The 26616-nt window shown below is 41.7% G+C and overlaps 2 protein-coding genes across 3 annotated transcripts in view; both read right to left on the bottom strand.

The window, feature by feature from the left end:
* Positions 1-2918: 2918 nt before the first annotated feature.
* Positions 2919-5773, bottom strand: LOC125890911 (beta-crystallin B3-like). Of its 2 annotated transcripts, none has more exons than XM_049579806.1 (6): positions 5646-5773; positions 5186-5283; positions 4734-4852; positions 4465-4597; positions 3847-3989; positions 2919-3704 (listed from the first exon to the last, which is right to left on the bottom strand). In XM_049579806.1, the coding sequence occupies exons 2-6, from the start codon at positions 5258-5260 to the stop codon at positions 3443-3445; spliced, it is 732 nt and encodes a 243-aa protein (XP_049435763.1). In that variant the 5' UTR covers positions 5261-5283; positions 5646-5773; the 3' UTR covers positions 2919-3442. The 2 variants fall into 2 exon arrangements, with proteins under 2 accessions (XP_049435763.1, XP_049435762.1); XM_049579805.1 differs by having other exon boundaries at positions 5563-5722.
* Positions 5774-7301: 1528 nt separating this feature from the next.
* The window catches only part of si:ch73-138n13.1 (titin homolog), a 29960-nt gene continuing 10645 nt past the window's right edge, over positions 7302-26616 (bottom strand). The window contains exons 7-13 of the mRNA XM_049577987.1: positions 13896-14011; positions 10884-11049; positions 10524-10680; positions 10175-10308; positions 9239-9381; positions 9049-9136; positions 7302-8943 (exon numbers count right to left, since the gene is read on the bottom strand). Of these exons, the coding sequence (XP_049433944.1) occupies positions 9061-9136; positions 9239-9381; positions 10175-10308; positions 10524-10680; positions 10884-11049; positions 13896-14011 (792 nt within the window). The 3' untranslated portion in view covers positions 7302-8943; positions 9049-9060. The remainder of the gene's footprint in view (positions 8944-9048; positions 9137-9238; positions 9382-10174; positions 10309-10523; positions 10681-10883; positions 11050-13895; positions 14012-26616) is intronic.

Genomic DNA, 26616 nt, shown 5'->3' with positions numbered 1-26616 from the left:
ACTATTTTCTTTCTATCAAACAACATCTACCAACCATCTAATGCCAGCTCACCTGGCACCACTGAGCTAGCTAACATAACAGCTCAGCAGAGGAGGACGCCATCAATATTTACATCTCGCTCTGTCACAATCACAAGCTTCTTGTCTATGAGTAGATGTACACTTCCTTCTGCCCAGTGATACAGTTGGCGGGTGTAGTTCAGTAGAAAGAAAATATTTCCTACATAAAATTTCTCACAACAAAGTCTGTGGAGTACAGGGTTATATCTTTTTTTTTTTCTTCTTTTTTTTGGCGCATTGAGCACCATAAGCCGAGTGCCATCTATTTCTATTATATTCGAGACAAGGCAGACATCCCTACAGCCAATATCTCTAAATACTCAGCAACTCACACCAAAATAATCTAGAGTGATAAATAGCACTACAAGTAAAAGGAAAAGTATTTTTTTTTTCATTTTTGTTTGAACTGTCCCTTTAAGAAAGCAAATTAACACCTATACACCGATCAGCCAAAACACTGAAACCACTGACAGGTGAAGTAAACAACATTGATCATCTTGTTACAATGCAGTGTTCTGCTGGGTAACTTTGGGTTACCATGAGGGGTTTGCTTGGTCCACAATGGTGATTGGGTGGTTGGTGCATGTCAAGTAGCATCCACATGAATGCTAGGACCCCAAGTTTACCAGCAGAACATTGCATTGTAACAAGATGATCAATGTTATTCACTTCACCTGTCGGTGGTTTTAATGTTTTGGCTGATCGGTGTATAGCTTCAGGGTTGCTAAACTGCTCTTGCATTAACCTCTGTGAGGGTGTGCAAAAAGATCCAAGCAAGTAGTGGAAGCATGGCTACCACAAAGATCTGACTGATAGATATGATGGGGTATGAGTAAAGTGTAACCAATGCAAGTCCTTGATGGAGACTGTGAGGATCTCAGGCGCAATTTTCTTAAAGTAGTCATATTACATCTGAAATGCTCCACCTCCTGTAGATAACTGTACCTCATAAAACCCAGAGCAGAAACAGAGTCAGTCAGTCCTCATTAATTCACAGCCAGAAATGATTATGTGAACTGTTTGTGGTGCATTTAAATGCTGTTTGAATTAATCTCATAGAAGACACACAGTGGAATGTGCTTTCAGGAGAAGAGTTTGAGAAATATTCAGGATTTTGGTATATTCAGGTCTATGAATTATTGTGATCAGGCATTTGCTGCTGAAAATAGGTGACTGTTCTGTTGGGATATCTTGTGTTTTTTCACCTCATTACACCTAAATTCAGGATCAACAGACACAGGACAGGCCTGTCTCGGAGAGCAGTAGTTAGTTATTTGTGTTTTTTTCTGAGATTTCAGGCAAGATTTGAAATAAGTATCTGATCGTACGTTACACTACTCATTGCAATGGCGATAGACGAGTAAAACTGAGCTCTTTATGACAATGTCATCCATCATCTGATGAATCCAAAGATTGGCTTGAGCCTACATCTCCTGTTTATGAAGACTTTATAAAGTTGTGTGTATGGAGGGTTCTGTCAAAAAGATTATGGGACAGTTCAACCCCAAATCACTCTCCCCCTTTACTCTTACCTGTAGTGTTATTTATCAGTCCAGACTGTTCTGATGTGAGTTGAACAGTGTTGGAGATGTCTGCCTTCTCTCCAGTATAATGGACCTAGATGGCACTTGGCTTGTTGTGCTCAAAGTGCCATATAATACATTTGAAAAACTCAACAGAAATATCTCTTTACAGAAAGAGATATAGAAACCATAACTAGTCAGTCATGGTTTCTGTAAAGAGAAATATCTCTTTACAGAAACCATGACTTATTAGTTACTCAACATAATCCACAGCCCTTGTTGTTAGCAGTTTCACATTACTATTCACCATTGTCTTTGTACTGAACTACACCCACCAACCATATTACCTTGCAGAAGGAAACACGCATCTACTGCTAGCTCACCTCGCAACACTGAGCCACTAACTTAACAGTTCAGCCGAGGAGGACGCGATTCATGTTTACATCTCACTCTGACACAGTCACAAGCCTCGTGTCCATGAGTAGATGTAAGCTTCCTTTTTCACATTTCAGAAGTATTTTTTTGGCACTTGGAGCACCACAGTCTGAGGGCCACCTAGTTCCATTATATTTGAGAGAAGGCAGACATCACTATGGCCAATGTCTCTAACATTCGGCACACCAAATCAATGTAGATTGATAAATAGCGCTACAGGTAGAAGGGAAAAAAATGTATTTTTGATTTGGGGGTGAACTGTCCTTTTAAGGGAGTAAAAAGCTTTTTGTCTTCATATTGTGATGCAACTTTTTTTTGTGTACATCTTAATTAGAGACCTTGGTGGTCAGTGCACCAGTGAAGGAAAGTGACACTACAGCCTATAAATAGTCACATTTACACTGAGAATGAGACTGAGACTACAAGAATATAAATATATCACAAATGCACATAATCCATGTGCAGACATCTCTACGGCCATGCATGTTTTTGGAAGTATTCATTACTGATGTGGGAGAACATCCAAAGGATAGGGGAGCACTGCAGGGGAGGGAGATATAGGTATGTATACTGTATGATAAAATGCAAGTCTATGTCATTCTAGTCTCTGTTTTTAATAATGTTATGAGAGGAATGATTTCTATTTTGAAATATTACATCAACATCTACTAAATAATAGCCTGCATTTGCAATTCTATGTCATAAAAATCATAAAATGTAGTCATGTCTGCAGATGGGATCTATTTGTGCAACACAGATCTCAGCTCATTATTATCAGAGGATCAACATTAACTTGCCAAAGCTATACTCATTACTGACTCATATTTACATGAGTTTAGGTGATATCAGTTCCTTGTCTACTTGTTGACCATTCATCAAGAGGCTCATCAACCACAATGATGACTTTGGGAGGGAATGCAATGCACTCTGTTTTAATAGCAAGCATACATAAAGTATGACATCACTTCCATTGCTGTTAAGCAGATGCGTATTCACATATTCACTGAGTAAGTCATGTGCTCCTAATGCTGGATGGGGCTTTGAGCTGTCTGACTAAAATGGGAAAGCACAAGCAGTAAAAGTGGCGCACATGACTTGAAAATAAATTCAGCTCAAAACACATCTGCAATTTATCTTAAAGACAAATATCTGCCAAATGAAGGCTACATTATTTCCACACAGATGTTAGTTTTACATCTCTGATAGTGGTTTTTCCAAATCTTTAGTATCTCAGTTAAAGCCATTTCTACCTTGACTTAAAACATCACCAACAAATAGGGCCCACTCCAGGTCAAACAACTTTTATTCGCCACTGAAACATACATGGCACTCCTCATTGGGCACAAGCAGCGTTTGCCATGTTTAGGTTAAGGCAGAGGGCAGGCACTGTCGGCAGCATCAGGGGAGGTGTGTTAGGATCCTGCTCAGCTGGCTCCAGCTGTGGCAGGAGGGGCGGGAGGTGCTGGGGCAGGGTCAGGGTCAGGGCCGGGTACGGGTCCGGGGGCGGGAGCCGGAGCTGGGTCAGGAACAGTGAAACAGCCCCTCTTGTGCCACTGCATGTCCCGCACACGTCGGACTGACTGGATCTGAGGTGCAGGGGCCTCCCAGTCGTTCCAGTGCTTGAAATCTCCTCGCTCGAAGATAAACTGGCGCCCCCTGTAGCCTGGGTACATGTAGCCAACCCATCTAGAGGAAAGGGAAACAAACAGTGATGTCTCACAACATCCTCAAAATAATGCCAGAAAAAACAGAGTAATATAGAAAAACAAGATATACACCAGAAAGGAAGTGACATATGGATGAAATGGAGATGTAGGGAGGATCTTACGTTCCATTAAGAGCCTTGACACTTGCCACGCGATCCTGAAAACCATGGCCCCACAAACTGGGCACATCATCATCAACGATCTCCATCTTTCTACCAGTAAATCCAGGGTTCTCATACAGGTGTAGCTTATGATCAGCACTGTCCTATAGAGGAGAAACAGACACGTGGACAAGTCCTTCAAATGTGTCCAGTACATGTTGTCTAGTTGAAACAATTATGTATAGTGTGTAGGCATGGGCGGATTATGAGAAAATGGGCCCATGGGCAAAGATATGCAAAGGGCCTCAACACCTACATAGGAGCAAGACACCCAGAATTTGATAATTTTGAATCTTTTCATAGTCATTTTAGATCTTTTTGTGCTTTTGTGTCTCCTTGTGGTTGTTTTGTGTCTTTTTGTAGTTGTTTGGGTCTCTTCCTGGTCAGAACGTGTTAATTTGAGTGAAATTTTGCAAGTGAAGGTCAGGGGGGCCCCTGCATCTGTGCTTGGTAGACCCTCTCAGTAATCCATCCATGGGTGCAGGGAAGTAATGTGTGGGCAGCTCATATTTGAAACCCTGCACATTCCTAAGAGCTTTGCGGCTGCAGTATCATTTTGTACTGAGGCTAGTCACCCACCACTTTGAGTGGCCTTAGAGACAAGAGGGAGTAGCTGTTCTGACTGTTGGTCCAGGTGTCCCAGCGTGGATACTCGCCCTTCTCCAGAATAAACTGCTCCCCTGTGAAGCCATGCCGATCATAACCCGCCCAGCTGAGAGCAGGGGAGATGGAAACAAACGAAAAAAGAGTTTTACTTTAGACACCATATTATCCAAGTCCAGGTTATCTAGGAAATTATTTTCTTACTACATGTGTTTTCTAAAGACATGAATTAAACATTGACTTACGGTCCTGACTCAACTATCACAGATCCAACCTTCTCCAGTCCCTTCTCTGTCACATCTTTACACTCTGAGGAAAACTCCGCCTTGCAGCCCTGAAAGTTCTCAAACTCAAACAGTAACACCTGCGTCACACAGAGGGATCATAAAGGGGGATATTTACCAGCATGGCAACAATACAGAGAGGAGTCGAGTTAGCTTCAGTCCCCATTGGGTGTGGTTTGTATAAAGGCCCTCATGAAGTGGCTCATATTGTTCATATAGAAGCCACATTGTGATGATACAGACAGATGACTCGTCCACAGAACACTCCAAAATACTGTGAAAATATTCTGATGTCTGTTCACACAGCTACATATTAAAGAGACCCTTTTTAGAATGATGAGATTACAACTTTGTGGTTGAACCGGACCACTCCATGTGTGCAGTCCTCCCCTGATCAAACCAGCTTCCAGTACCTTATATGTGGCTCCAGCTCCACCCTGGCTCTTCCCAGCAGCCAGCTGCTCTGGGGCGCTCTGCTGCTCTGACATCCTCCTGATCCACTGCTCCTCCACTTTTTGGCAACAGCACACACACAGACAAAGCACCATCCATCATGCATGCACGTTGAAGCACACACGGGAAAAGCAACGCACACAGGAGGAAAGCTCAATGTCATAGATTCAATTTATAACTCACCCTCGAATAAGAGGATGTATTCATTTAAGTCTAAAGGAAACAATTTGCCTAAAATTCTGTTATCATTATATTCACTGAATATAGTACAAAAGATAACATGCTTGTTTTTTAAAGTAGATTCCATTATAAATCCAGGATACAAAATCATCCAAACCTTGGTCTCCAGTTGGTGCAGCACCATCTAACTCCATTGCATTGGAATTATTACACCGACTGTGTCCAGAGTGGGGTTTTTACCTGGGTATGCCTGCTAGGAAGTGGTAGTGTCCCCTCTTTTTCGGCGCCACTTGGTGTTTGGTGGGGTTGAGCCATTAGAGGGCAGGGACAGGGGGGGTATTTATGGTTTATTTCTGGCCACAACAGCAGAAAAGGGGGAGCTGTTGATACAGCAAGTCTGTCGCTCACATTGTGTCCGTAACGCTGCCTCTCAATAGGCAGCTGTGTTGGCATACACTGCCCTGCCTGTCCGCCTGGCTGCCAGTGAGCACTGTGTGCGGGCACAGGGAGAGAGAGCCAAGAGGATTCAGCAAACAGCTCCGCTCAGCACAAACACACACAAACATACACACACTCTGGGACTACACCCAGTGTCAACCACACCAAACTTCCTCTCATTTTCCTCTGAAATTTGGGTGTGAATGAATGAATGAATGAATGATCGAATACTTCCATTTAAGGGCTTAGACTGTGGAAGCCAAACAGCAGTCCCATTAAATTATCTTACCAAACCATGTCAGTATTCAGGATGTCTACAGATATCAGACACTTAAATGTAATGCTTTTTAAGACATTTTTTAAACAACTTGTAATACCAACTTCTGGACCAATAATTTTTTTGTTATTCAAGCAATGCAGTTAAGTATAAAGGTAAGTATATAGGTGGTCCAGTGGAAGGTTTTAAGTAGGAATATGGTTATTAGAGTGAGTTAGGTTACCCTATGTTTTGCCAACAGGTAAATGCAAGTGCAAAATTAAAACTAGAAATACTGCCTTGTGTTTGTATTCTGAAATTTTGTCAAAATTAGTGTATGAATTCTTGAGTTATGGTCAAAAACATGTCTTGTGAGGTTACAATGACCTTGACCTTCAACCACCAAATTGAAATCAGTTAATCCCTGAGGCAAAGTGAAAGTTTGTGTCAAATTTGAGGACATTCCCTCAAGGCCCTCTTGAGATATCCTGTTCATGAGCATGACACAAATGCAAGGTCACGGTGACCTTTACATTTAACCAAAAAAATCCTAATCACTTTATCACTAGGTCCAGGTGAATGTTTGTGTCAAATTTGAAAAATTCCCTCAAGGTGTTTTTGAGATACTATGTTCACAAGAATGAGACAGATGAGGTTACAGTGACCTTTGAACTCTGATGACCAAATCTCATAAATTCAATGTTGACTCCGGGTGGACATTTATGCCAAATTTGAGCAAATTCCTTAAAGGGATTCTTGAGATTTCAAATTCAAAAGAATAGGACAGATGGACGCACAGAATATCCTTTAGTATTAGATCCAGTGGAAGGTTTAAAGATTTGTAATATCAGACATATGAACTTTCACACCAAAGAGCTTGACTTATTTTGACAAAAAGAAATCAAAAGATGGATAAATTAAATTAGATAAAATTCAAACTTAAGACTATTTAATAACTTTCAAGGCCAAATTATAGAATTGAATTTGAAACATTTCAAGACTTTTTGAGGACCTGCAAACATTGTTCTTATTCACAGACCTTGATTGACTAAATGTGACTTTCATAGTTTGATAAAAATAGTTAGCCCCATTAAGCCTAATTAAGACTTTTAAAGGAGTGCACATAGCAATCCCCAAACACAGAAACACCCATGGAATTTTTAATGTCCACAGGGTTAAATTAGAATCACCAGACTGAGATATGTAGCTCAAGTCAAGTAAATTTTATTAAGAATGTATTCACTTTAGGACACTGGCCAGTACAACACAGTGCAATATACATCTTTACTTTCGAATGAAAAAAGGACAAAGAAGGACATAAAAAATAAACCCTTAACTTTCATGACAAAGTAAAACGTCATGTACATAGAAACCAGGGACAATCACTCCGAAGATTCGATCGACACATTCACTTGCATTGCATTAGCACTCCAACAATACAGGAGATGAGACATGTCCAACAAGACGGGGGCAGAGGTCAGTGCTGTAGTGCATCAAGTGACAAAGTGCTTTATAGGAGCGCAGTGTGGTTGGGTGGATGGCAAACATGAGGAAGATTACAGTGAAGTTGGAAAGCAGGTGCAAATGTTCAATTTTATTTGGAGTAACAGAGGGTGGAGTCATTCACACAATGTAGTGAACAAACATCCCTCCACTGGAGTAGTGAGAGCCAACACCCCGACACTCTGCACCAGTCAGTTTAAGCAACGCCTGGTTTGACAGCAAAGATTGTGCATGCACATTACTGGGGACACAAATTGAGGGAAATTGCACATTTGTTGGAAAAAAAAAGTGGAGTGTGTGAGGGCTACAAGGTTAAAGTATGGCTTATAATGAATGCTTACAGCTACAGTTATTCAGTCTGTTAAAGGAGGGAAGACAGGCTGATTAGTGTTTTTTAAAAAAGATCAAAGAGTGTATTTGTGCTGATAAGGAGTGTGCATGATTGACAGGTGCAAAGTCACTTGGCCAAAAGTCCCCTGTCTCTCTTCCACAAAGACAAAAAAGATACTTAGACAAAAACATATATACACTATGCAGCAACTGTGACACTGTTAGGGTCGCGGAGTATAACAAAGTCTATTGTAGTGATGCAGCTTAATGTTTTCAAAACTAGCTCTCTGTCTCTGTTAAATCAACAATAATACAAATATAACATCTCCTGATTACAGTTACTAACATGATATACACTCTGGCTGGCAATCAAGTCAGCAGTGATTTGTTCTCTATGTTAAAGAAGGAAAATCATTAGTGTCTGAAATGTTATCCTATGGCAATGCTTGTGTGACTCCCATCAGCAGCCTCCACTGACCAATATCATGTCCGACGCAGACAGGGCCACCTTGTACATATTAGTCGAGTAAGGAAACTAAATACAAACATCTTGAAGAGGATTGGCTGGATTGTCCTCCAGCATGTGATGAAGCATGTCCAGGATAAAGAGGCGTCGTGGTCCCACAAGTTAACCATTTCCTGAAATGCGGCCTGACAGGAAATAATTATCAATAATCGCCCCCCTCTCCCTTTTCCCCCTCAACTTCACCTGGTCCCCATTAAAATGTTCGTATAAGTGCCTCCTGGTGCAGGAGAGTTTCGACAGGTTCAAGCATGAAATGGATAAAGCAGAGCAGCCTGGTGTTTTTATTCCTCCTTGCTTGTTTTTTCTTTTTCCATAGGACAGAGACTCTCCGTAAAAAAAAGGCACCATGCACATTTATGAACCCAGATGAGAAGAGAACAAAAAAACAGAGAAAAAAAACATCAGCAGCTGTAGATTCACCTCTCCTCCTCTCTGGGTCGATCGTTAAGGCTTCTGTTTCATATAGATTCATCTGTTAAGGCAACCTGGGAGGGAGCATGAGAGGATAACAGGTGTCACAAGTGGAAATAATTGTTTTTGATGATTGATACACAGTGAAAGATAAAGAGAACTTTCAAAAACTGTCTCACCTCATTATTTACTTAGCTCTCATTTTCATACTGACTCAAGCGCTTCTTGGACTTCAGCTCTTTCAACCACTGGGGTGAGTCCTCCTCGCTACACAGATAAGACACAGACAGCAAAGTTAATGCAGGGAATAAAAGCTAAACAAGTTCCAGTCCCTAAAGTAAATAAGTTCTCTGTAACTTTTGGAGTTACCCATTCTCTTTCCCACCAGGTGGGGGCAGTACACGTGCTGCCCTGGCAAGGAAGGGGGACTTGGGAGAGCGAGAAAGCTGGGAGGGAGAGGAAGACGCTCCATCGATTTGATTGTCAGAGTCACCCCTCTTCTTCAGCTGGGCCTGACAACAGGAATGGGACACATTTAAGAACTAAAAATACATGACCAGAGAGGGCAAAACAATAAATACTGATAAGTAACATACAGCATTAGAGAGGACTGGTTCACATGCACCTCTGTAGGGCTTTTCCAATGGCTCTTATGGCTGTGATGGGTCAAACCATGCCACACTGATATGGATTTCTATCAACAGTTTAAATACCCCATGTTGTGCAGAGTCTTGGCCGAGATGGGCCATCTCCAGAGTCTGGCCAACAGCATATGACAGATAAGTGTTGTTGTTATTCAGGGACGATTTAGCGACGTGTTAAAATAGCCTCCAATTCCATTGCCAGTAGATCCCAAGTAAAATTGTGAAACAGTCTGAACATCCTTGATGATATGTAGCTGGCTACAAACAACCACTACACAGTGCAATTGACTGTTTCAACTGCATTGCCAGGCACCAGCTTGGGTCCATGTTCACTTCCTAACAGCTGATGTCATTCACATGGGATATGTCAGAAATTCCACACTAACATACTATTTAGTAGGCTAAAACAGTGTGTAAGATTTTTTAGTATGTCCAAAACCCTATTATAAAACTAATAGTATATGAACTACATACTATGTCTTTTGAAATATTAAAGTGCGCAAACACTGGACACTATGCTGGCATAAATATACCACAATGCAATGCAGTTGAGGACAATGTTCATAGCGTACACCTTAACACCAGCCCAGTCAAGCAAGCACACGTGTACGGAAAAGGGCTAATGGTGAATACATTTGACAAATGCACAAGTGAGGCTCACCTTTAAAGTTGAAGGGTCCATCCCAGGGAACAGGGCGATCCTCTGTGGCTGAGAGGAAAGAGCAGGGCTGGAGTCAGCTCCTCTGGCTTGCTCCTCTGAGTCCGAGTCAGCGTCCTTACTCTCAACCTTTGCCTCTGTCATAGGGAGAACACATATTATTGTCGTATGTGTGCGTACAGTATAGTCCATTAAAAAACTTATTCCTCCATTTCTAAGAGATTAAAAGTGCATTTGGACAATACCATCAGACTTATGGGTGCATCATTTTCACATACACCTGTTTAGAGTATATTGAGGAATAAGACCTTTTCAGGATTTTAGCTCGTCCTGTTTGGTGTCAAGTGCTAACCTGTGGAGTCTCTGTAACGCCAGTCCTCAGTGGTTTCTTCCTCTCTCTGTGGAGCACTCTGTCTGGCAGCTCTGGAGGGCCGTGTCCGTGGTGCCCGTTTCTTCCCCAGCTGGGCTCTGGAGCGAAGAGCACTAGTGTCTAACAGAGTGACAGGGACCTGGACATCCACACACAAAAAATACATCAGCCACCCCGTAAACATATCGGTATAATCAAGGGCACAATTATTGATCAGTTTTTGCTGATACAAATGAGAACATCTTAAGTAAGCAGCATCAGACATGAGAGACTAATAATGCCACATGTGGTAATATGCTCCATCAAAAGAAGTGAGCTGTGGCTAACTCAGATTGCTCTTACATCAGGGAAAGGGAGTGGCTGGCTCTCAGATGAGGATGAAGGAGGGAGGCTGTCCACAGTGTTAGTATCAAACTGTGAGGCAGGATCTTCAGGCGTGTGTGCGGGAGTGGGCTTCCTTGGTGAAGGGCTGAGATTGCTCTCTGAACTAGGAGTGGCAGGAGTGAGGCTGAAATAAGGAAAAAGAAAACAGAAAAAGTAAGGCAACACCTCTGAAAACAACTGTGTGGTTGCTGTAACCACAGTTACAATCAAACAGAGTCTGAGTCATATCTTTTCCTTTGTTGACTCGACTGTGGGAAGCCGTGATTTAGCAGACGCACCTAAAAATGAACTGCAAGCCTAAACAGAAGATATTCATATGAAAATACAGATGTGATAGAATGCAATACTCCTTTTTTGCAATTTTGAATTGAAATATTAGCCATTGTTATCAGTACTGGTTAATGTTGTGATATTATTTTCTGACCACAGGAGGTCAGTGACAGATTGCAATCAGAGGAGCAATCTGTCTGTGTTACAGGGTAGTGCTGGAGTAATTTTAACTTTTTATAATTATTATTCCCCCAGAGCTACAAAAAATGACAAATGTTATAAACAATTGTTTATCCTGCCACAACAATGGCTTTCTGTGGCACAGCTGTGGCTACACAGGTAAACAACACTTGTTAGCAGGATTGATTCATGTTTGGATTTAGTCTTTTCAGGGGATTGTTTCAAATTAGGGATGCACCGAAATGAAAATTTGTGGCCGAAGCCGAATAATATTAAACGCTTGGCCGAATACCGAGTACCACATATTGTTGTTTAGTTTTTCATTAGTTTTTGCAGATGAACCCCCTCCAGATTAGTGTTGTCAGGGTACCAATATTGGGACCCACTGTACGATACCAATGAAAATATCATGGTTCTAAGTAGTATCACGATACCACAACGAAAATGTGGCAGATGTGCCTTTTGTCATTTATAAAAAGATAAATCACTTTTCTATAATACATCAATGATGTTTCAATGGAATAAATTACTTAGTGACTTATTCATACTTCAAAAACAGCATCAATAAGTGAAGCATAGGGGGTATCAAAATAAAATAAATAAATAAAATAAGAATCAACCAGCCACCCTCCTCCCCTGACAAGTCCCTTCATAAGTAAAGAACAGTCCCTAAAGTGCGGTGAGGTTTGTGGGCCATGAACGGCTCGTTTCTCCTCTGACACATCACATTCCTGTGTTCGGCTGGCTCGGCTGTTCAGGTAATTCTGGGCAGTCATGACGCCAAGAAGAGGACATTATTGAAGCCGACTCCTCCATCGCCGGTAAGCCGATGGCCGCTGTATTTGACAGGAATGCATTACTGTCTGTGTCTGTGATCCCCGTTCAACCCACAACCGGTGGGATTCGCCTTTCATTTCTGCTGGTGGTTGAAATCTGCAGGCTGCTCGCACAGCGTGCTGAATGATTTAAGCCTATTTTGCTCGCTCAAAACTATTTTTAGTCGCAAATGCGAGTGCGGTGACGGGTGGATCGCCACACTGATGACATTTTACTCCGCTGGTCACAGCACGCTGTTTGATTGCGTTAACAAAACACGCCGCTATTATTCGGCCTTGCTTTTAACTTATTCCACCGAATACTGAATGTGTGTTTTTTCTGCCGAATATATTCGGTTACCGAATATTCGGTGCATCCCTATTTCAAATCATCAACAGATAAAATAAAATTGTACACAGTTCTTTATCAGAGGATCCACAACAACGGGAGATTGTCAGAATCTCAAATCTGATCTCTAATGACTTATACTGCTCTGACAGTTACTTTTAAAGGAGGTACGTCACTCATAGACAGATGTACAATAAAGGCAGAAACACATCCATCTTGCTAGTTTCCTTAAAACTTGCAAAGCACACGTCCACACCACAGCATTACATCCATGATACAGAGATATTTTTATGCCTATATCTATGTCTATATCTATCTATTAAAAATGGTATGAAACATCTGTTAAACTCTCCTATTATCAGGTATCTGATTCAAAGAAAAAAAAAAAAAGATCAAAATTATATAGGCTATAAGAACTTAAACATCACACATTTGACTTATTCTGCCTTTTTAAGCCAACAAAAGCTAATGATAGGTTTAAGTGAATTCTTTTAGTGGTACAAGCCTACAGTCAAGTTTTAATTAAGTCCAGTTTAATCCAACTGTTATAAACCAGGGTTGGGTGGATCTTTGTCATTTTATTTGGTAATTTAATGGTATGCCTCCATAGACCAAGCAAGAGCCACTACTAGGCTTGCTGCAGACAGAAACAGCGGGGAAAACAGCATGTAGTACATGGTGCTACAGCATATGGTAGCATGTGGTGATTGATGGAACAGTGGAAGGACAAAACCAGACGGTTTTGAGTTTTATTTTGTTTCTGTCGAGTTTGAGTGAAGTGTGTTTTACAATGAGCTAACAGCACAGTGAAACTAGTCTTAGTTTAGTGGAAGAAAGAAACTTGAATTCAGAAGGTGTATGGCTGTATTTTTCTCTTTAATAAGGATATCACGTATAACAAGTGAGTTTATCTTGTTTATTTATTAGACTTAAAAAGCTTTGTGGCAAACTTGCTGCCTGAACACATCTCACAGTTAAACCTATGGGGGAACTACTACAGAAAACACTTTTTGTTGTCATTGATTATTCTGCATATACAGTATATTACCATTTCAACTTTGACCTAAGCGTGAATTGTTGTCTGCCTCCATGTGTCAGCCCTGTGACAGTCTGGCGACCTGTCCAGGACCTGTACCCTCCCCCCCAACAGGACAAGCACTTACGGATAATGACTGAATGAATGAACTCTGACCTAATGCTCTTGCCATAGTTGCGTTTGCATGCCTTTGTACAATGCAATGGACAACTTTTATTGTTTAGGAAAATTGACTTGTGTTGTGTAACACAAGTGTGTGTAACACACAGTACACAAAAAACCCCACATTCCATGTGACATCATGACAACAGTATGTTTACCTGTCATCGGTGCGCAGTCCTGTCTCCCAGGTTCCATACTGACTGTCAGTGTCACGGGCCGGTGTTCCAGAGTCCTTCCCCTCCTCGTCACCACTGCCACTTTGCTTCTGCTGCACCTGGGAGCAGGAGGGAGAGAGCAATCATTAATGAATGAGGAGGAATCAAGTTGGATCTGAGTTACATAACAGACCAGCATGAGAGACACCAGTAGCAGCTCTCACTTGACACTTGACATGCAAACCCTACTTAAGTTTGGTAAATATTTGTTAACAGTCTTTTCAGATTTTTTTGTTTCGCTAAGCCAAGCTGGTACAGTAGTGAGGAGCCAACGGTGTTGCTAACAGAGCTGGTTCCTGTCAAGCTTGAGCAGCCAGCAGTGGTACAGTTATGAAAAGGTGAAAGGATGAGTTAATGGAGACAGGACCAGAGCGGGGACAAAAACAGAGAAGAGTGGTGGGTGATTGAGTGTGTGTTTGCTGTCTACTGAACCATGCCTCTTTTAATGAGGCTGGTACAGAGGACATACTGTCTCAAAAGCACACAGGACTCACAGAGGCACGCCTGCACATGAACCGATAACCCTGGCCTATATAGGGAAAAACAATAGAAAATCCTTCTGTCCTCAGATGTTGCCCGAGGGGTGGACAGAGAAATGTGATACACCTGGCTCTGTAATTGCCCAGGTTCCTAGACTATGAGAGCAGTTCTCTAGTGATGTTTATATGAGCAGTGACAGTGGATCAGAGTTCTCATTCTTAGAGCGTCATGAATGCCATCCTTGTTTTCTTTGTGTATGTGAGAGCAGAGGTACAAGAGTGCTTCAAAAAGGGCAAAGAGAGACAATAAGATAAAAAGAACATTCGAGGTAGAATGTGACTGTGATACGTTCAGATTGAGGGAGCGTAACACAGCTAAGAACACTGAGAAAAAAAAGAACAGCAGCGCAGGACGTCATTCATCAGCTATGCCTTTCCTGACAGGAAAACAAAAAGAAAACAAAGAATAGTGAGAACGGCGTTCAACACTTTCCCTGCATCTGAGAAAGCACTTGTTCTCATGTTCATCCTCTTCTCAAGGATTTTCAGCACTCACACTTTTCAAGTTGACATCACAGGGTCGCGCCACTTACCCTTAAATAAACGCACTTCAGAGTCCTGCTCCCGCTGACAATGAACAAAACCTCTGGGCCAAATCAGACTGTAGGCTGAACATGCAGACACACTAAGCACATACTCCACTTATCTAGTGATCTTTGGGTCAGTGAAATGCTAATTTAGCTAGATGAGTAGGTCTCCCTCAAAGAGTAGGCTACAAAGAGAAATGTACGATAGTGAGTCTGAACTATAGAAACATCAGTGTGCGATTTATTCACTTCTATATTAACAGAAACACTATAGATCGATAACACATGGATTGTCTAAAGGCCCTGATAGACAAAGCTGATGGTGTGCCATCAGACAATGTTGGGCTGTTGGTGAGTGTCTGTCGTTCTGCAGTGTGTCCTGCACCGTTGGCCCTCCTTGACCCCCATTTTTTTGGGCCACTTTAGAATGTTAAATCAGCAACGGCAGAGCCCGTTGGTGAATGAAATCACTGGGAGTTCAGTTCAGCGCATAAGAGAAACAGAAGTGAGCAAAGTAAACAAACAGCTCAAGAGGTAGTGAGATCAAAACAAACTTGTTACACGAGGAAAGATTATTTTTCTTTAGCCACTGAGCAGTTCAAAAGAAATAGTTTGTAATTCTTTGTGTTATTGTTTGCTGGTACATAATAAATATGCTTTGTTCCGTCAACATTGAATTGTGTTGTTAATATGCTAACTGGCTAACTAGCGTCAAGACGGTCTTCCGATTTCCCTTTTTTAATGACTCCCACTGTCTGCTGGTGTGGCGAGTTATTTCCTCTCACGCAGGTGCAAAACGTGCGTGCTGGTTGGCCATCAGCCATAGTGTCTGCGGTGTGTTCATGTGCAATTTTTGGCCGAGACTCAGGCGACATGAGGCGCAAATCAGTCGGCTGTGGTCCCTGCTAGTTCTTTGATGTTGGTTTGGTGTGTCTGGGCCTCAGGGGCACTGTATGCTTGAGAAGATCTAGTTATTGTGACATATGGTCAGAGGGCAAAAATGTTTATAGCTGTTCCAAGCAGCCACAGGTGAAAAACTGGATAAGCTTTCAGGCACCACTAGTGATTTCCACTGTTCACACATGCACTACATTAAGGAACATTTCCATATTGCACCTTTTCACACAGGCCATTGCAATGCTGGAATAGATGGGGCATGAGACAGTCCAGCAGATGGCATTAATGCAAAGCTCATCGATGCAAACTGCTATAAAACTCAACAGAGGACGACAATGGGGCAGGGCAGGATGTACGTGTACGCGACAGAAGATGTCTCTAGTTATTTTCAGGAACAGGGCAAGGAGCTGTTTTCATCCATTGCCAGTGTTCTTGTAATCTACTATTCAACAAGTTTGCAAGACAAGTAATGCTTTTTTGCAAGCACTGACGTAAATACTATACCGTAAACAAAGTGCGGATTCAAATACCTCATTAGTGGAGTCTTATGATTGTTTTGCTCACCCTTAGTGAAAGCACCTTTCGTCAGAAAAACGTAACCCTTTAAATGCTTGTGCCTGCAATGTTACTGCTTTCACTCACAACAGTCATAAAAGAATTTTCCCATAAATCTAACTAGGTCTTCTGTTAGGAAATTGGTGGTACAGATTTCCCTGAATATTGATCTCTACTCCCATTCACACTTAACCCCATGCAAGAGATGTTCCTAACCACTTCAGGGATAGACTACATGTAAAAGAGGGGCTACAGTGAGGTGACGACACTTCCCAATCGGTTATGTAGATACTGGTGCACATTTCCCAACTGTCTCTTCTAAAAGACATTCATAGTGTTGCTTTTGGTTGTATATCCAAAAAGTGACAGGAATAGTTCAAAACCTGCCAACTTTCTCACCGCCACATACTTTGATGATTTTAGAAAGCAGCCCCAATCAACTTTGAGGAGATTTGTGTTTAATGGGGATTTCAGATATTGTTTGTTTGACCATATAACAAACACTTCAGTTAAAGCATATTGGCCCATTAACAGTGTCTGAAAACACCTTTCTGACAGCAGAATCAGGAGGGCTACTGCAGATATTTTTTTTGTATTTTTCAGAAACAGACAATCATGCCCATTTAATTAAGAAACTGACCAGGTGTGCAGAGGTAAGAAAATGGGCAGGTTTTGAATTCCTCTCCCAGTTCCAGCTGGAGATCTTGCTATTATGTCATCCAACTCTCTTCTACCTGTCACTATAAACTGCTATGATGGTTGTCAAAATGCCAAGAAATCGTAAAACCAGGTCTCGTAAAATTCTGGTGATAAAAAATCCTATCCTATGTGTGAGTGTGTGTTACTCAACATAAACACACCCAGAACACACCCTCCCCTGATCAGCATAGAGGGCAAACATTGCCTTTGCTGGAACATGTTGAGGAGAGGTGCCTTTACACTGCAGCTAAAAAGACATGACTTATAGCAGGCTGCTCAAAGCAGAAGTTGTAAAGCCTTTTAGAGGCTCTTTCATAATCTCACAGCATATATTATTCAGTAAAATAGGGGCTTTTCACAGCCTCAGTACTGAACCTTAACTGGACTCTTTCTACGTTTTCTTTTGGTGCAGTCTGCATTAATCTACAGACAATGACAGGTGTAGACAGGTTTATTGGCCTAACAATAAAAAAAAACAAACAACATTTTTTAAGCTCTGAGATCAGTTCACTTGCTCTGCTGAATGGACATTCACAGGTGTGGGCCCTTCTATCAACTACAAACATGGAGCATATAGTTGGTTCAGCAAGGAGGCTGACTGAACCAACAGGTCCAGTAACAATGATTTATAGCCGTCAGGCGGAAGGCTTTTCCTTAATAACATTAGCAATAGCCAGCTTCGCAGAGACAGGAAGGGTGTGTCGGGGGAAACAACATAACAAAGAGCGGATGAATGGAAGGATGAAGGAGAGAAAGGGCTGATCACTATACGTGGCTGACTGACAATCTGAGGAGGAAGGGGCTGGAATGAGGCCTTGGAAACTACCACTTGATAACACACTGTTCGTCGGGTGCCACATATAACCCGACAACACACTCACACAGGATGGAGAAACAGTGGTCTGTGGGTTGCTCCAACCTCAACAGTGAAATGGAAAGTGAATAATTGCATTGCTGTTCTTTGAAAAGGGAAGGGCTCTGCTGTAAAGCACCTAGCAGATGGTCTTACATCAGAGCGAAGAACACAAAGTGAGTAGCTACTGTAGATATAATAAGTGTGTTTACATGAACACAGCATCTAAAACACAAGCTTATGACCCACTTAACAGCATTGTCAAAGAATGTGTGTGCAATTTGGGATCCTGATCAGTGCTGCAGTCTTTACAGTGTGTGCTATCTTCAAATCAGACGTTGTAAACCACAGTAATCTCTGTTAAGGTATTCACATAACTCAGTACTGCAGCCAACATCAACAGACAGCTGGCATGGCTGTGCCGTGGCTCATGATTGTGGTACGAGCTTATCCAGGTTATTGTAAACGGGATCTGACGTGAGCATCTCCATTAACAGCTATAAAAACACATTCAACCACAACATTATAGTTGCAGTCACCACTCCCACATTCTCCCCACATCTGCTCTTATCAATCCAGCTAAGGTGGAGTGGGAAAATATGCTCTACGTGCACTCATGCACACAGCAGTAATCAATATCAATATCCTACAGATATTCAAAACAACTGCTCCCACGAGCTCTAATCTCATGTCAACAAATGGGTATTCTAGCCGCATGTCTGAGGGCTTACATTGAGATGAAGTCTGCTAAGGCAAACTCAACAGTACCGTGTTATCCTTTCATTACATAAGTGGTTCCTACAGACTCAGGGCTCAATGCTGTACAAAGCGTCTCCTAAGAACAGAGGGAAAGAATGTAAAAACCTGACTTGGCTTAGGAATTTCACTCTGAGAGCAGTGGACCTGACTTAAAGGATTATTCTCATTGCTTTCAGCCCCGTGTTTGTTGTCCTGGTGGCTTTTGCCAACATGGCTCATTTTTGAGTAAAATGATTATCTTTTAATGGACCAGATCGATATATCTCCAATTTGCTGCGAGCGCCATTTGTCCAGCATATACATAAAAGGGCTAATAGCTGACCCAACAGATTATTTGAAGATACAAAACATGTAAGCATAATAGCAATTACATTTACCCAGACATTTTAGTTATATCTGTATTACATATTTCTTTAGTCATACTTGCATACGTCTCACACATGGTTTTGTCCTTATGCTTACTCCATAAACAGTGTTAAACAACAACAACAACAGTGCTGACAGAGCTAATGGTGTTAAAGAGGGGGAACCAGAGGGTGGGCACCATGCTTATGTGACAATGCCATCCTAATGGCAGAGGTAACCACTGTAAAGCATAAGTGATGCGCTAACCAGTGAGATAAAGACTCCCATGCACACATGGCCGGATCGTCTTTAACAGTAACAAACAGAGAAGCTTCGATTACAACACACAGAGGTAGCTTGACATCATTCTCTGCTCAGGATGCCATTACTCAGTATATCTTTACATAGCAAATTGTAGGTTGCTGCTATATTAATGCTCTGAATGTCACATGCATAACCTTTACATTTAATTGTGTAAGAGTTTAACACCAGCTGAATTACTTTAACTGGTGGTTTCCATAAGTTTACTGCTTGTATTAAAGTGCATCCACCATTCATTACACCAGGAAGGTCATTTTAAAAGCCTGGTCGACATAACAAGTCAGCAGTTTAGATCAACACAACATCTGATACGACACATTTGCCACGTGAGAGTACTCAAATGATTGTAAACCTGTCATCTTGAAAAACTATTTGAGGTTATGAGTGACTGTTAGTTATTAGATGTCAATATCCATCTTTATATACTTGTATAGCCATATGAGAAAATAACATGGAGTGCCAGTTGTCGCTAGTATTGGGTGTCATAATGCACAGACCCACATATTTCCGACACCAGAAACCTTTTTTTTTTTTTTTTTACTTTGTGTCTATCTCTGAACATACAAACCCGTTCTAACAAATTTGTACCCAGGGAGAAATGGTCCTAATTTCCACATCCGCTGCCTCCTCTCATTCATTTACTGGCTACATGGTCACTGTCCATTACCAGTCAGTCATTGCTGACCTCTTACTGTCACTCATCCACTTAAAACCGGCCCAGTGGGGAGGCCTGATGCTCCCACAGACCACAATCACAGTAAGACTTACTAAGACGTGCCAACACAACTGACAGCCACACAGACGTCATGAAAACATTTCTTATCTTTAGGAGTTACGACTCATGAGGTGCTGCACCACAGTTCAGCAAACAGGCGTAACCTAAAGATAGGAACAACTTCACTGTAATGTATCCGTATCCCTACATGGGTTTCTAAATCTGTCCTTTATATAGAGCACAGGCTAGGTTGAATGTCAGGGTGGAGACAAATGATATGAAGCCAAGGAATCACATTTGTGTGCCTTTGAAGAGTTTAGTTCTTTGGCAAGACAAAGAATATATTATAATTTCTAATCGGAATACCATTTATACTTTTTTTGTCAGTCCTCATGCCAAATTTTATCACTAAAAGCACAAATGGCAGGTGACATGATGACCTGAAGAACTGGTATAACATCAGTTTTGCTACACAAAGAGACGGACAAAAACTGTTTACTATGTGCCGAGGACAATATAAGATGGAGGAGGGATGAAAGCAGATAGAAAGAGAAGGAAAGAGAAAAGAAAGATAGATGAGAAGGAGGCAGATGGACAAGTTCTTGACATGTTTGGCTTAAGACCAAATAGTTGACGAAGGAGCAGCTGTTAACACAGTGACATTACAGAAGTGCATGGACATTGCTGCAAAATGCCTTGAATTGCACTTGTGCTTTATTTAACTTTAACAGATGTTATAGTAATACTGCTGACCATATAGTTAAAGCAAATACTGACTCTGTGGGTCAGTTAAAGTAATGAATCACACTGGTGTCCAGCAAATACTTGGTATCAGTGTTGAAATGTGGTACTAGTGCTTCCTTGGTGTGTGTGTTGTCTTACAGCAGTGGGGGTGTTGGGTGCGGTGCGCCTGCGTAACGACAGACGTTGCTGGCTGCGCAGCGAAAACCTGCGAATGGACTCCCTGCTGCGGGAGGCCAGGGAGCGCAGGGAGTTGGTTCTCTTGAAGTCCCCGGTCCCGTCCTCTCCCCGACCTCCCCTCTCAACCGAGCTGGACAAAAAGCCGAGAGCCCCATGAAGGGATCGACGGACATTTCCCACCCATCCTGACACCTGAGAGTGGGCCACTGACAGCTTGTCGCCCAGATACTCCATCACAGGCCACTACTGGAAAGACCTGCTGTGTCAGGATAGAGTCTGCGAACTGAACTGTGACCCTTGTTATCACAGCAGCAGGGAAGCATTAGAGTCTAGTTACGCTGGAGAGGGACAGTGTTGTAGGTATTCACTGGTGTGTGTTGCTGGGTCAATACTGCAGCAGTGAGGAAGGTGACAGAGAGAACAACAACACAGCTCAGCCAGTCCAATGTGGTGATGTTGACGGCGTCTGCTGCGTGCAGCACTGCAGCACGGAAAATGCTAGTCAGTCCCTGACCGTAACAGGACTGAGCCTCTCCTTAATTTCACTTCTAAATGGCCTTTCTGCAGTGCAGTCCCACTGGAGCCGTCAGGACTCTGTTTCAACTCATCATCGTCAAGGCTCCAGCTTGTTGGCCTGAACTGAATTGTAAAGCTTTCTGATGTTTATTTCAATGCACACAAGATATGCTGGCTGTGATACGCTTAACACTGACCAACTGAGCACATTTAGGTTATGTAAGGTCAGCACTTACAATTAATTATGCCGGACACTACCCTGTGAGAGAGCCTGAAAAACTGCTGCGCTATCTACCAACAGGTTTCTCAGCCATGTTTTTCTGGCTTCAAGCACATGAAGTACAGACAACTACTAAAGTACAGAAGTGACAATGTTTGGCACAACATTCAGTTATCTATTCCCATCATATAAGTCTAATTTGCTAATTCGTATCATAGTCCACTGTGCTAATGATATTTAGTTAATGAAAATCATTTTTTCAACAATGCCATGTGACACCTTGGCCAGTTCTCCAGGTGTGAGCTTCTTTGTCCTGATCACAGCCTCAATTACAGCTGACCTGACAGCTCTCTCAGGGGTTACGGTGATGCTTTTCCTCCAAAACAAGGCCCAGCTTAAAAAGTTGAAAAATCCATTCAACAAGACTATATCCCCATGGTGCCCGATACTGTGCTACCCTATGGCAAAAAGCTGCGAGGAGAAATGGTGCAGGACAGCTGGTGGCAAAAGAAGAGCTGCTGTAGTCATTCGTATTCCATAAGAAAAAACAGAGAGCAACGCAGTGCCAAACAGTGGACACAAGACAGAGCGGTGTGGAGGGGAAGTCAAATCCAGAGGAGAGAAGAAGAGCAGCGAGAAAATGTTTCTCCCCTCGCCTTTTTCTGCAGGTATGGGCAGGTAGGAGAAAATGCGTCAGCAGTGCTGCTCTCTGTACTCAGCGCTATAGGACTCACTGTCAAGGAGAAACTGGGTGGAGAGAGGGAGTGTGGAACAGAGTCAGGGAGTGAGAGAGAGAGAGAGAGAGAGAATGGGAGGTCCCTGATACAGAGCGGGAGGGAGAGGAGGGTGATATATGTTCTGCGGTGCTCTGTCGCTCCAGCCTGATTCAGTTGCAGGGCAAGACAGTGAAGTGTCACAGCCAGAATAGAGAAGCAGTGGAAACAAATGTAGAGGGAGGGATGAGATAGAAAATGAAAACGCATATGTTGCTACTACACAGCAAGTCTTTTCAAATCAGAAAGCCAGCGAGAAAATGGGGATGACAAAGTGTGAAACAATCGGATAGGAATGAGCACAGGTGCATGATCATGTTGAAGAAGAAACTATAAATAGATCGACTAGACGTGCATGAGAGAGAACACTGAAAAGACAGGTGTGCCTTTATCAGTGAAGTGAGATTATATGCTCATCAACCAGTCTGTAAGCGCAGTCTAGACAAAAGCAAGAATCACAACAGTCAAGTGAATGTTTGTTTAAATCTCGCTCAGAGTCCGACTCATGCAAACGGCAGAACAGACTACAAAACACCTCTTAACTTCCAACTTAAACACTGGTGATGCGGTATCAGTGAACTGGTACTGTGAATAAAGCCACGGCGGGCGACACCAGACGCACTTCAGAGAGTTAACCGCAGAGCAAACTGGAACAGAGGGGCTCATAAAAGCTGAATTCCTGCCCACATATGCCCCCTACAGGTAATCTGATTAACTTTTCTTTGAAGTGCTGTGCTAAAGACAAGTGAGCTGTGAGGTTTTCAGTTTCCAACAGCACACAAACTGACTTCTCTCACACTCCTCAGCCTGAACATGGCTGCCTCTTCCTGGGTGCTATTAAGGACAAGGTGACACAGCCTGAATAAGCTAAATTACTTATATTATACATCAGGAGGTGACAGCACTATTAGTTAAAGCAATGTTATTACTTTCCTCTGGTGTGTGGTTCCAAAATTATATTACTATTGTACTAATATTCTGTCTTCTTAATATGATCATTGAAGTCATCTTCAAAATTACTGCTGCAAAAAATGTGAGTCGATGGATGGAAAAAGAATTTTCTACTTAATAAGTGATTAATTGTTTGACTAATTTCTTCAGCAAAAAAGTGAAGCATTTCCTGGTCCCAGCTTCTCAAATTTGAGGATTTGCTGTTAAATTCCTTTCATATGAATGATTGTAAATTGAATTCTTTTGGGATTTGACCGTTGGTTGGAAACCTAACTGGGAATTCTTGCTTAGCATATGAGAGACGTTTTAGCTGGTTGCGCTCCTCACTACTAGATGTCACTAAATCCTACACAATGCTCCTTTACACTGTAAATTTTCCATAACTTTATAGACAACTAAAAAACAAAACCCAAAAATAATTGCTAATAATGGATAATAAAAATAGTAATTAGCTGAAGCCTTACTTAAAATCAATTGATGACATCCAAATGTTACATTGTACCAACATGTCTACATCTTCATCAAATGTACATTGGTAGCTTTGATCAAAAATGACAAAAGAGTAAAGTGTCCTTGGTAGGAAGTATTCCCTCTGATGATTTTAATTGAAAAATTATGAATGTTTGAAAATCAGACTAACAGTGAGAATCCAAGACAAAAACACTTATCACAAGATGTACTGCTCCCAGTATCCCTAATATTTCTCTTCCTAATACTAAACGTCACCAACTGGGAAGTGAGTCATGGCTGCTCATCACTTCCCCTCTTCTGCTGACATCATCAATCTGTGCACAGCCCCAGCCAGCAACCCAAACAGCCACCACACAAAGGAGATGAAATAGGATGCAGCAAAAGTACATATGGTATACTGTATATAATAACTGCCTACATTCAGTTTCGTATAAGAGGATGTATGTATCCGACAGAGAGACATCTGTAATAAGAGAGTTGTGCGATCACTTACCCAGACGCAGTGTGGAGTCAGGCAGCATGACCACATGTACAACACAGCTCTCAACCCGGTGCCCATCTCTGCTCTGCCCTACTCACCAGCCTCAGACCCTCCAACTTAAAGCAATGATGTCACCACACAGCTATTATCTCATCTGTCTGAGTCTGACCACGCTTCCGTTAGTAAAAACAATGTAGGGAGATGAATCATATCTGATATCTGCCAGATATCTGTAAATCCTGAAGCCATCCAACCAGACTTATAAAACATATTTTCTAGGATTTTAGTCAGAGGGGGTTTATTTTACTACTAAACAGCACAGACCAACAACTAAAATACAAATGCAAAATATAAAATTTTGAAGTACCTGCTACTATCATAGCATCACTGTTGCTGTAGAGATCAAGTAAGTAATTTATTAGCCAATCAACAGAAAATTAATTTTTAACTATTTTGACAATCGATTCATTGTTTGAATAATTTTCTCCTAACAAAAGGCCAAACATTCTCTTGCTCCACCTTCTTGCTTGTGGTGATTTGCTGCTTTTCACTGTCTCATGTGATAATAAATTTAGTATCTTAAAGTTTGGTCCATTAGTTGGAAAAAACAAACTATTTATAGATGACACACTGTCCTTAAGGAAATTGTGACCAGCATTTCTCAGTATTTTCATATTGTAGCTCAAACGAGTAAATTAATAGACAAAAATGACAGATGCAGCTCTAACATTAATTGTTTATACACTGTACACAGATTCATGGTCAACTTTAGTAGTGACATGATTATTGAGAATAATGGTAGTCACACTGTTTCTGCAGTCCAATAAGCGATCGCATATGAGCACTACAGTAGTAATGCTTTATAAAAGCTGAATTCCCACATTATCAACAAATGTAAAGACGTGGTCATACCGTGTGATGCAACCCAGTACTGTATTCTATTATATAATAGCATTGCATTATGGGTCAAAGTATCTAGCACAGTGAATATCTTATAAGTAGCTCAAACACTGCAAGGCAGCAGCAACATGGTGTAATCTTTGGAACAGTGTGTATTCCTGTAACCAACAGTATTGTCATTAGCTCCACTGCTGCCACCTTTAAAAGCATATCAGATCACTGTAATTCAGCTTATTTCAAACCAAAGACCACAACCTGAAAACAGTAATGAGGAACTACATGCAATGACATCAGGAAGGGAGACAGTGACAATCTGAAACACAACCACTAGGTGGTGGTAGTGAACCTTAAACTCATGGTGACTTAAATGGAGCTCTGTATCATACAGTGTGCAATTATGAGACACAATAAACTGTACTTCTGGTTTCATAGTGTGTAGGCTTTCAACCTGGACCTACAATTACAGTCTCAATGACAAAGAGTCAACTGAACCCAATCCTGCTTATTAATAAACACTGTTCATGCTTGAATGTAGATGATTTATTTGTGTGATACGTGTAGCTGCAAATATACAGACACATTTTAGTTTACTCATTTCAAAATGTAAAAAAAAAAAAAAGGTACTAACTACAAGGTTTAAAGTTAGTAATGACAGGTAGAACCAATCAGCACTGAGGAATACAGCCAAACAAATATGACGTGTCTGTTTGGCTGCAGGGTCCATGATCATTATGGGCCATTTCACTTCACAGCTTTCCCTGAGCCATGCTGACAGGCTTCTACTAAACGAGCAGTGAGAACATGTACTCATTAACCATTTGACTAATCCCATCCTGAATTACAGGCCTGGGAAGGTGTTTGGCCATGACGTGGGATGGGTGGAGGTTAGTCTAAAAGGCCGTGCCATCAGCATTAGTCACCAACTCTTTACTACCTGAGCACAGCAGCGTTCAGCTGTCAGCACCCAGTCGGCTAACTGCATTCCTCTATATGCCGTCTGTCTTTAATACATGAGACACAGACACAGACACCCCCCCCACACACACACATACATACATACACTCTCTTCATGACAAACAGTGTTTCTCACATTCACAGTGCAAACTGAAGTGCAAACAGATTTCCCTCCCTGTCTCCACAGAGCTCTGTGAGAAACAGTCCAAATGAAAACAGTCATTATAATAAAGGGCTCACAGCCAGCCACCAAACTTAAGCACAGAC

Source organism: Epinephelus fuscoguttatus, linkage group LG6, assembly GCF_011397635.1.
Source record: "Epinephelus fuscoguttatus linkage group LG6, E.fuscoguttatus.final_Chr_v1".
NCBI classification, from domain to species: domain Eukaryota; kingdom Metazoa; phylum Chordata; class Actinopteri; order Perciformes; family Serranidae; genus Epinephelus; species Epinephelus fuscoguttatus.
The sequence above is the reverse complement of the archived record's forward strand: the minus strand, read 5'-3'. Positions and strand labels throughout refer to the sequence as shown.

Coding starts and splice junctions, on each gene's coding strand:
- LOC125890911 (XM_049579805.1), bottom strand. CDS start 5,599: ATGGAGTTAGATGGTGCTGCACCAACTGGAGACCAAG. Junction 5,284..5,562: donor TGCACCAACTGGAGACCAAG/GTTTGGATGATT, acceptor GTTGCCAAAAAG/TGGAGGAGCAGTGGATCAGG. Junction 4,853..5,185: donor GAGCTGGAGCCACATATAAG/GTACTGGAAGCT, acceptor TGTGTGACGCAG/GTGTTACTGTTTGAGTTTGA.